We start from the raw sequence: 12,084 nt of genomic DNA on the forward strand, positions 1-12,084 counted from the left end.
CTTCCTCTCCACTTCACGTTCAGGCATACAAACTCTAGGTAAATTGTACCATGCCTAGGCCAACTTCACAGCCAAATTCGGCACATTTAGCTAGTTTAAGTGCACCAACCTGTGCCCATGCCTGCCACACTTCCCTTCTTTTGGCACAAATGGAGGAGGTATATTAGGCTAGGGACCTGACAAGTTTCCATGCTCACGCACATGCGCAATGTTGCTGAGTCACTTAATGATGGTGATGTGCAAGTAATTCATGATAGTCAGCCCCTTACTCGAAATGAGATCATTCCACAAAGTCAGAAAAATGGCAGTAACACAGTGAAATAGATGTGGTGGGACAAGCAAATGGACGTAGCACGAAGGTTCAATGTGACCGAAGGCGAGCGAGGACCAGGAGAAGGACGGCACGAATGGCCTAAGTATCCGAGTATGCACAAGGTGTCAAGTGTGCCAATGTATGAGAGTACCCTTATTATTTTAGAAGAACCTGTTTTTAAAGGGAGTCCAGTTACAAAAACTACTTCACATTTATACAACCGTGTGGGTGCACCGGGAGAAAAGTGGGGCACGTGCCCAAGGACTAGGGGTGTGACGATACACAAATGTCACTAGGCGAGACAATACACGACATTGGGTTCACGTAAACAAGATGAGACAAGATTTATACATTAATTTTAAAAGGAAAACTGCACTTTTTTTGGAATTCCACCCAACATCCACAATCCCTATGTGAATTGGTGTGTTTTCTTAGAGGGCTTCATAGGTGGAATAGATAATAATAATAATAATAATAATGGATTAGATTTTATATCGCGCTTTTCTATTATTAGATACTCAAAGTGCTCACAGAGATGTGGGAACCCATCATTCATTCACACCTGGTGGCGGTAAGCTACATTTGTAGCCACAGCTGCCCTGGGGTACACTGACGGAAGCGAGGCTCCCAGTTTGCGCCTATGGCCCCTCCGACCACCACCTATCATTCATTCATCATTCATTCACCAGTGTGAGCAGCACCGGGGGCAAGGGTGAAGTGTCCTGCCCAAGGACACAACGGCAGCGATTTGGATGTCAAGAGGCGGGGAGCGAACCTGCAACCCTCGGGTTTCTGGCATGGCCGCTCTACCCACTACGCCATACCACCCCAATATTCCCATTACCTGTAATGCTAGCCACCTCGTACTAGTAGTTTCCCCATTATTTAGAACACACATTATTTAGAACACACAAAAGGGAAATACATGTTTGTTCTTGTCACACATAGGGATTGTGGATGATGGGCAAAAAAAAAATAAAAAAAATAGTAAGGCCCAGAATTCCAGAAAGCGCCTCTGCTTTTAGGAAAACTACTACGACAAGGTATATACTGTATATAACTGGACTTTTTTTTTTTGGCTGCAGGTAATAATGCAGGTACACTTTTAAGTCTTTTAAACTTTGCCTGCATGACTTCAGCATGTCCTTTTGACAGTTGAACTTTTTTCCACAGAAACAATGAAATTAAAATTTTAAATGTGGAAGAAAAAAAAAAGATTATCAAGGTCTTTACTTTTCAGCATCTCTGACATTGAAGTGTATCAATTATTTGGCGGTATTGTCTTATCTGTGGATTGCTGCGGTGGTGGCTTGCTGCTCGAGGAAAGCAATCCAGTGTGTCTGAGTTGCTTTTTCCGCAGCTCTGCGACTATGATTGACAGTTTAGTCTGCTTCTGATTAGATATCCATACGTCGCAATGGCTGTGGAACCTGCTGGAGCAGGTAAGGCGGGAAACACCCAGGGTAGCTCTGTTTTCTAGCTCTTGGTTTGTGGTGTGCGCCAAGGGGCGCATGGCCAGGCGGAAATGCTTCTGATTAGGGTTGTCAAAAGTCGAGGTGGGAATCTTTGGCCACCTCACGATTTGATTACGATTCAGTAGCTACGATTAGATTCAAAATTGATTATTGATGCATCTTTAATTTATGTATATTGATGCAGTTTTTTTAATTATATTTTCGTGTCACTAAATAAGCGTTTATCACTTGCAACATTAAAAATAATTTATTTGGAATAAGAAACAGTTAAAACTATTCCAACATTTATCAAATAACAAAAATGTGTGCAAAACTGGACTGTCAGTGCCCGATAATAATGGAGCGTGTCGGATCTCTCGGTGAGGTGGTTTGCTGCAGTCAGCCAAATTTTTGAACTGTCTGCATTACTTTAAGAAAAAATTATCGATGATCGATTATTGACATTTACTAATCGATTCTATAATCGTCCATGCCTGAATTGCAGTGAATCTAAAAATCTATTATTTCCCCCACCTTTAGTGAAAAGTATCGATACTTCGATAACAAGTCGCAAAAATCACATTGATACCTACTTCTTTCAGTATCTTCAGTGCCGAATACTGTACATCCCTTTTTCCTTTGCATGAAAAGTCAAATATCGGCACGAGAGCAATGAGTCAACGTCGAAGACCACCTGCCATCTAGGAAAAAAATAGCCAGGGTTTCCCAAATATTGACTTGTTTGTGGAAGCCTGTCACGAATGTGGATTTTGTGCTTCCGGTTTGCTCTCGTTCATTAACAAATTAAAATGGAACAGCGGCGGTGTAGCATAACTGTAGGTGTGGCCTAACTCTACTTCAAAACACACCACATACACACCTGGTTTGCCAGAGAATAAGACGTAGCAGAAACTATCTGCTAAAACACAGCTAAATGGCTGGTTTAGATGAAGGTTCATGGCATTTCTCAGACCGCTGCAAACCGTGTTCCAATGATGGTGGAAAGAAGGTGCGGGAAGAAAATGTAACTGGCAGATTATGTCAATGTTAACATGCTATCATCACGGATCTTATGAAGCAAACATGAAGGCTGCTGTTCTTTTACATGGTGAAAGGCGTTTTGAAAACTGTCCATTTCAAACTGCCAAGACCTCCACAAAAAAAATTAACATGCTTAATATTTTTTGGCAGCCCCCCGCGGTTCTGATGGTTTATGGCAGATAAAAGACAGATGACCAGGTTTTGTGCACGGTGTTAATAGGGTCTTTTGCGCAGCCCGGTAAATTGCTGAACCACCACCATTTATGTATTTGAAGGCTGCACGCCACTTCTGTTCTTTTAGGACTGTAAAATTGTTGACTATTGTTATTATTTATTACTATCTTTAAAAGCACAGTATCCTTTGTTTTGATATACTGAGAGACTATAGGCCACTGCTGTTCTTGTTTGAATGTATAATTAACACTTGGCAGCTGCTACTGCAATTTGTATTCTATGCAAAAAAATGTTTAAGCACAGTGATCTTAAATACTTTTAAAACAGGTTTCAATAAAGTACTGAATTTAAACTTTAAGCACATGGGTTCAGTTTTTTTTTTTTATCGTGGTATTGAAAATGTATCTAGAATTGTGGACATTCATCGGTATTGACTGCTGAAATTGTGTTATCGTGACAACCAAACTTATAATTTTTTCTTAAATTTGACAGCATTTTGCCTGTGAGACAGCTTTTCTTTGAATGAGAAATATTGCCATGTTTTGATTTTATGACATCTCTACCAAGGACCCAGCGGCAGTGACTAGAATGGAGGAAGCTGGATTCTTACCAGGAACCCTCAAGTTTCTGGATGACCGCTGTAGCATTTGAGCCACGCCGCCTGGTAAACTCTGTCTCTTCCTTAATTCAGCTTTGTTAGTATGTCATGGTAAGGCTAACATTTCAATATATGATTCCAGAAAATATATCAATAATGGCAGTTTTTTTCCTAGGAAACATTCACACATGTATTAGCAGCACAGCCGTGTTATAAAGACTACTTTCACACCTTTTGGTACACAGAGCTCCAGCACACAACTATCCTTTTTTTTTTTTTTTTTTTAATTAATTTAGAGTCAGGTACAACCTACAGTCAGAGACCAATATATCATACTGATTTTCAGATGCTCTTGGAGTCGTGACCGGTTGCTTAGCAACCGGGGAAAGTGGTAGCAATTCTGGGTTAAGCGTTGCTCCAAAGGCAGCCGTGGGCTCTGACACAGGAAACATACACATTAACAAGAGCTACAAGGCAATCCTACGCTTGAAAGAAAGGTGTTCCTCACATTGTAGAGGAAGGCAAAGTGACAAAGAGGTATAAATGCTATTCATATTTAAACATAATAATTAAGATACTATGAAGATATCATGAATCTGAAAATATGTAATCACAACTGAACATGTTCAGTCTTAGCTGATAACACACTCAAGACATTGAGAGATTCAAGCACTCAACACTTTGCTGTGGTCAGGATCAATTGTGACTTTCACATACCATCCATCCATCCATCTTCTTCCGCTTATCCGAGGTCGGGTCGCGGGGGCAGCAGCTTAAGCAGGGAAGCCCAGACTTCCCTCTCCCCAGCCACTTCGTCCAGCTCCGCCCGGGGGATCCCGAGGCGTTCCCAGGCCAGCCGGGAGAGATCGTCTTCCCAGCGTGTCCTGGGTCTTCCCCGTGGCCTCCTACCGGTCGGACGTGCCCGAAACACCTTCCTAGGGAGGCGATCGGGTGGCATCCTGACCAGATGCCCGAACCACCTCATCTGGCTCCTCTCGATGTGGAGGAGCAGCGGCTTTACTTTGAGCTCCCCCTGAATGACAGAGCTTCTCACCCTATCTCTAAGGGAGAGAGAGCCCTGCCACTCGGCGGAGGAAACTCATTTCGGCCGCTTGTACCCGTGATCTTGTCCTTTCGGTCATGACCCAAAGCTCATGACCATAGGTGAGGATGGGAACGTAGATCGACCGGTAAATCGAGAGCTTTGCCTTCCGGCTCAGCTCCTTCTTCACCACAACGGATCGATACAGCGTCCGCATTACTGAAGACGCCGCGCCGATCCGCCTGTCGATCTCACGATCCACTCTTCCCCCACTCGTGAACAAGACTCCGAGGTACTTGAACTCCTCCACTTGGGGCAAGATCTCCTCCCCAACCCGGAGATGGCACTCCACCCTTTTCCGGGAGAGAACCATGGACTCGGACTTGGAGGTGCTGATTCCCATCCCAGTCGCTTCACACTCGGCTGCGAACCGATCCAGTGAGAGCTGAAGATCTTGGCCGGAGGAAGCCATCAGGACCACATCATCTGCAAATAGCAGAGACCTAATCCTGCAGCCACCAAACCAGATACCCTCAACGCCCTGACTGCGCCTAGAAATTCTGTCCATAAAGGTTATGAACAGAATCGGTGACAAAGGGCAGCCTTGGCGGAGTCCAACCCTCACTGGAAACGTGTCCGACTTAGTGCCGGCAATGCGGACCAAGCTCTGACACTGATTATACAGGGAGCGAACTGCCACAATAAGACAGTCCGTTACCCCATACTCTCTGAGCACTCCCCACAGGACTTCCCGGGGTACACGGTCGAAAGCCTTCTCCAAGTCCCCAAAGCACATGTAGACTGGTTGGGCAAACTCCCATGCACCCTCAAGGACCCTGCCGAAAGTATAGAGCTGGTCCACAGTTCCACGACCAGGACGAAATCCACACTGTTCCTCCTGAATCCGAGGTTCGACTATCCGGCGTAGCCTGCTCTCCAGTACACCTGAATAGACCTTACCGGGAAGGCTGAGGAGTGTGATCCCACGATAGTTGGAACACACCCTCCGGTTCCCCTTCTTAAAGAGAGGAACCACCACCCCGGTCTGCCAATCCAGAGGTACCGCCCCCGATGTCCACGCGATGTTGCAGAGTCTTGTCAACCAAGACAGCCCCACAACATCCAGAGCCTTAAGGAACTCCGGGCGGATCTCATCCACCCCCGGGGCCTTGCCACCGAGGAGCTTTTTAACTACCTCGGCAACCTCAGCCCCAGAAATAGGAGAGCCCACCACAGATTCCTCAGGCCCTGCTTCCTCATAGGAAGACGTGCTGGTAGGATTGAGGAGGTCTTCGAAGTATTCTCTCCACCGATCCACAACATCCGCAGTCGAGGTCAGCAGAGCACCATCCCCACCATACACGGTGTTGACACTGCACTGCTTCCCCTTCCTGAGGCGGCGGATGGTGGTCCAGAATTGCTTCGAAGCCGTCCGGAAGTCTTTTTCCATGGCCTCCCCGAACTCCTCCCATGTCCGAGTTTTTGCCTCCGCGACCGCTGAAGCCGCACACCGCTTGGCCTGTCGGTACCTGTCTGCTGCCTCAGGAGTCCCATGAGCCAAAAGAACCTGATAGGACTCCTTCTTCAGCCTGACGGCATCCCTCACCGCCGGCGTCCACCAACGGGTTCTAGGATTACCGCCACGACAGGCACCAACCACCTTGCGGCCACAGCTCCAATCGGCCGCCTCGACAATAGAGGCACGGAACATCGTCCACTCGGACTCAATGTCCAGCGCCTCCCTCGTGACATTTTCAAAGTTCTTCCGGAGGTGGGAATTGAAACTCTCTCTGACAGGAGACTCTGCCAGGCGTTCCCAGCAAACCCTCACAATGCGTTTGGGCCTGCCAGGTCTGTCCGGCATCCTCCCCCACCATCGCAGCCAACTCACCACCAGGTGGTGATCGGTAGAAAGCTCCGCCCCTCTCTTCACCCGAGTGTCCAAAACATGAGACCGCAAATCCGATGACACAACTACAAAGTCGATCATGGAACTGCGGCCTAGGGTGTCCTGGTGCCAAGTGCATATATGGACACCCTTATGTTTGAACATGGTGTGACATGTGGTGACAATCTGTGACGAGCACAAAAGTCCAATAACAGAACACCACTCGGGTTCAGATCCGGGCGGCCATTCTTCCCAATCACACCTCTCCAGGTTTCACTGTCGCTGCCAACATGAGCGTTGAAGTCCCCCAGTAGAACAAGGGAATCACCCGGGGGAGCACTCTCCAGTACTCCCTCGAGTGAATCCAAAAAGGGTGGGTACTCTGAGCTGCCGTTTGGCGCGTAAACGCAAACAACAGTCAGGACCCGTCCCCCCACCCGAAGGCGGAGGGAAGCTACCCTCTCTTCCACCGGGTTGAACTCCAACGTGCAACAAGAATTGCCACCCCAGCCCGTCGCCTCTCATTGCCGGCAACGCCAGAGTGGAAGAGAGTTCATCCCCTCTCAAGAGAAGTGGTTCCAGAGCGAGGTGACGTTCCACGTCCCAAGAGCCAGCTTATGTAGCCGAGGATCGGACCGCCAAGTGCCCTGCCCTCGGCTGCCGCCCAGCTCACACTGCACCCGACCTCTATGGCCCCTGCTATGGGTGGTGAGCCCATTGGAGGGGGGACCCACGTTGCCTCTTCGGGCTGTGCCCGGCCGGGCCCCGTGGGCACAGGCCCGGCCACCAGGCGCTCGCCATCGTGCCCCACCTTCGGGCCTGGCTCCAGAGGGGGGCCCCGGTGACCCGCGTCCGGGCGAGGGAAATCTGGGTCCTTTGTTAGTGTTCTTCATACACATACACACATACATTCTTTGAAATGTTTGTGTCACCTGAGCAACATTAAGGGACAATATAATCTCTTCTGTGTAAGCATAAGTAAATATCATCTATGGGTGGTGTTTGAAAAACAGTCTTTGACCTGCTGTGCTCACACTAAGCTCTCAGTCAGCTTGGTCAAACGAAACATAGGAGGAGGGTTTAAAAATGACTGCATCTTATACAAAATCCATCTTCTTTGCTTTCACAGGCTCGCTCACTGCTGTAATCAGAGTGACTTGTGAACCCAATCATGAGTGAAAGACACAATTTCAAAATATGTGTGACAATCTCTTGGTGGAGAAGTGAAAACTATGTTACCACAAGGACCAAGTGAGATGGTGACGGACTGGTGCACTGAAGAATGACAACAAAGTAAATCTGTGGATTTCTGAAGAGAAAAAAAACAAAACAACGGCGGTGACTTCGTATTGCCTTAAGAAAGTATTATCCATTCGAGTCCTCATTCTGGTCATTTTGCTGTTCCCAGAGACATCACTCAGCTGGACTTCTGCTGATGTCAGCTAAGACACAGGCGTGTCCAAAATACTGACAGGGGACAATTTCGGCCCTTGACAGATTGTGAAAACTATATGAATTAATTATCAACAAGATACGTTATTAGTAGTGCAGCCAAACAAAATCACTTGTTAAATGAGATTACCGCAACGTTTGTAAGTTTTACAATATAACTAAAACAATTCATACCTACTAATTTGTCCCATGTGTGATGTCTATAAGAGTTTTTTCATGCATATTTGTATGTGCTATCGTCATGTAATCAAGCTAGCGTCGTTTTCATTAGCGAATATGCTAACATATTTACAAGTGCCTGTGTTAGTATTCTTTTTGTATTGTTTCAGTTTCATAGATTTCTCAAAACATCACCGTGGAGTAATGCGTAATGAGTAATGTTTAGCTGATTGGAGAGCCACCTTTTGCAGCTAGTGTGTCCAAGGAAGATAACTTCTGTATTGTTTGATCAGCTGTTTTACTGCCATGTTACAGTCACCGTTTGGAAACAATTAAGGTATGCAAATAAGCATTTATAAAAGCTTTCGTACCAGTATATATCTGCGGCTAATATATATTAAAAAAATATATTCTGAAACTTTGGTAGGTGCAGCTTAAATACCGGTGCACTTTCATGAATTTTGATTAATCAAATCTAATCCCAAGTGTTACGAGTAGTATTACTTGCCTGCAAAGTGTCAATTAACTTAAATATTTCGATTAACTTAGAAAGACCCCAATATTTGGACACAAATGCAATTTTATTGTTAGAATAGATTTTAAGGTTAAAGAGCATGCACAGTCAAAATAAATTGCATGATTCATCTGTGCATATACATGATTAATGTATTTTTTTGTGATTAATCGAATAAGTTAACTTGTTTCTGACAGCCTGAGTTATTATATTGTACACACATTTCCTTTGTCACCTATAATACAATATATATAATACCATAATATAACTCAATGTGTGTATATACTATATATATATATATATATATATATATATATATATATATATATATATATATATATATATATAAAACTGGATTCTCCCTTAAAATGTGAGCATTCTTGTCATGAATAAAACACCCCCACAGGTCATTTATTAACCTATAAAGAATCCCTTCCACTTTAATTGTTCCACATTTCTCTGGGCAGAAAGGTATTTTCATCAGCAAATAAATGGTGGAAAAGAGTGGCCGTAAAGAACTTGCAGAGGTACATGTGTTTGTAGGAGGGCTGAAGCAGCAGTAGGCGTTATGGCACTCACCTCTCTTGCTTTAGCGCATACTCCAACATTTTGATCCTCCTCACAAGGTCTTTCTTCAAATTCTCCTGGCCCTTCCTCTCCCCCTGTAGGAAAGCGATTTGAGCCTGCAAACGCAAAAATAGGTGAGATTTTAGAAGAGGAGGAGAAGAAGAAACTAATGCATTGGTTTCATAAATAGATTTTTTTTCTGGTATTCTGGTATTCTCGTGATAGATGTGATGTTTCTTGGAACAAAGACTTGATGTGAACCTCCACGAGGATACAGCACATCAGAGAGAAACTACTTTTGTGGAGACTGAAATAGGATGATGTCAAATCAATATGCGTGGCAGGATGGGAAACAATAAGTAAATTTGTTCCCTTCTATTTTAATCTAACCTACTCGCCTCCTACACATCAACTGCCCCCTCCTCCAAAAAAATCATTGTGCACGCACTGTATCTTTTCAACAGGCAGCAGCTGTTGACGCACTCAGTTTGAGTCAGCATTACATGGGCAACAAAATCACAAAAGTGTGTGTATGGGCACACACTGTGGCTTGCAGTGTATACATGTTTTGTTACTAAATTCTTGAGCTGTTACAAGCCTTGTGACATACACTAGCAAGTACAAGGGTCAGTGACATGCTTAAAGGATGAGCAAAGTACTCTATACAGTATATCAAAAATTGATTCAGGGCTGCAGATATCGATTATTTCTAGTAATCGCTACCGATTAGTTAGTTTCGTTTAATCACTTCATAGTAGCGATGGGCCGATAATACATTTTGCTGATCGATATAATGTCCAACAAATTATTGCTAATAAGCAATTATTATTAACATAACAGCATTTGGTATATTCCCACACAATGCAATCATCTTTTTCTATTATATAACTTGTTACCTTTTTGGTAGGACCTCAAACTACAAAAGTCAACAAAGGGTTGATGAGGGTTGTTGAGGTCATGTTATTTGTAATGGAATAGGCTAATAAAAGGATAATGGAACATTATAAATATATTAAAAGAGAAATATTTGTGTGTATTCATTATTTGTATAAACATTTCAGTTTATTCTCATTACATTATGTCTTTTTGCTTTATTTTTCCATTTTTGACGGGTTTATTGTTCATTTTATTTGTATGTTATTGGTCTATTAAAAAGTTGCGTTCTACAAATGGCCTATGGGTAACACTTTCAACACCACCGGTTTGCATATTTTGTGTTGACAAACGACAGAAGAGTGTATCCAAGTTGTGACTTGAAGTTATTGGCACATATGAAAGGTTGGGTTGCTTCTTTAGGTTTGCTGTGTGCTGCTGCATGTAGCGCAACTACATTACCCAGAAGTCTTAGCGGTAGAACGGAACCAGAAATACTAGCAGAGTTACAGGCAAGGAGCGAGAATCTTACACAGTTTAAAATACAGTCAGTTCCTGTGTTATTGAAACAAGTAACAATCACAACATTCTGCACGTTCTGCATGCAGTTCTGTCCATGCTATCTGGATATGTAAATGAAGATCTACGCTGACGCAGGGGAATACATCACCTTTCGTGTCCGCTTTCGTGACGCAAGACACATTCCTCTCACTTTTAACGTATACCTCTCCTTGCTAAACATAACGTTAAGGTCGCAGATTGGCTCCATAGTGCCCTTCTGCTGTGTTTTCTCTGGCAAAGCAGGTGTGTATGCGGTGAGCTCTGTGTTATGAGTGAAGTTACGATGCACAAACCGTCATACTTTCTTTAGAATTTCTGTATGAACGACGGCGAACCTGGACGTGCCAAATTGCAATTGTGAGTTCATTTGTGGCCACAAATTAATGAATAAATGGCTTGTGCTAAGAGCTATATGTTCATGCAGAGTGCAGTGAAGCGCGCTCTCGTAGGAAGGAGGACCCTAGCTTGGAGGCGCAAAACACGATAGAGAGAAACATTGACTTAACGATGTTCTTATTTTTAACATTGTCGTAATTAATTAATCGGATTATGGTTTAAATCGATCAATCGTGCAGCCCTACTTTGCGGTGCTTCTCACTAGGGATCATGACTAGTAAGGCTCTATTCGTGCATCGTGTGTGTAAGCTGGCGGTCCCAAATCCAACCACCGAGACAAAGATTGTGGGTGACTGACAAGAGGATTCACTCCATTCTTTTAATTCTGCTACTGAATAACCACGCTCAGGTTTTGAGAGCGAAGCACAGAGTGAAGCCTCTTGTACCCAATGTCAAAGCGGAATAAAAAGAAAACAAACACACACGGACATGGCAAATTATCACTGATGGCAAAGTTATCTAGTTCATTTTCATTTATCATTCAAATAATTGCTTTACTCACTATGGGCACAGGCTTACTTAATAGCAGAGGTGGGACCAAGTCATTGTTTTGCAAGTCACAAGTAAGTCTCAAGTCTTTGCCCTCAAGTCCGAGTCAAGTCCCGAGTCAAGACAGGCAAGCCCCGAGTCAAGTCCAAAGTCAAGACTGGAAAGTCTCAAGTCAAGTCCTAAGTCCTGCATTTTGAGTTTCGAGTCCTTTCAAGTCCTTTTAACCACAGACTAATATATTAACACAGATTGTGTGTTGTGATCCGCTGCCCGGATCATATTTTACATTTACGTTTTCAAGATACTTGTTTGTGGTTAGTTTTGGACTCCTTGAGTACCTGTTTTGTACACCTGAGTTTGTTGCCATGGCTGCTTATTATTTTCACCTGCCGCGTTTGTTCCCTACACGCACCTGTTTGTCATCACTGACATTATTATTTAAGTCTGTCCTCCCTGTCATTCGTTCTGGCTTCGTAGTTTGTTTTCATGCAACAGTTGACGACTTTTTGTTCTGGATCTGTACCTGTTAGCTTCCACGCTAAACTCCTTTTTTTACCTTCTAG

At 44.1% G+C, this 12,084-nt stretch overlaps 1 protein-coding gene across 2 annotated transcripts in view; it reads right to left on the reverse strand.

Annotated features, from left to right (window-relative positions):
* Window positions 1-12,084, reverse strand: part of strn (striatin, calmodulin binding protein) — a 67,113-nt gene that overhangs the window by 24,882 nt on the left and 30,147 nt on the right. For both annotated transcript variants that reach the window (XM_061960573.2, XM_061960564.1), the window contains exon 2: window positions 9,215-9,318. In XM_061960573.2, the coding sequence (XP_061816557.1) occupies window positions 9,215-9,318 (104 nt within the window). The remainder of the gene's footprint in view (window positions 1-9,214; window positions 9,319-12,084) is intronic.

Source organism: Nerophis lumbriciformis, linkage group LG02 (assembly GCF_033978685.3).
Source record: "Nerophis lumbriciformis linkage group LG02, RoL_Nlum_v2.1, whole genome shotgun sequence".
Taxonomy (NCBI): Eukaryota; Metazoa; Chordata; class Actinopteri; order Syngnathiformes; family Syngnathidae; genus Nerophis; species Nerophis lumbriciformis.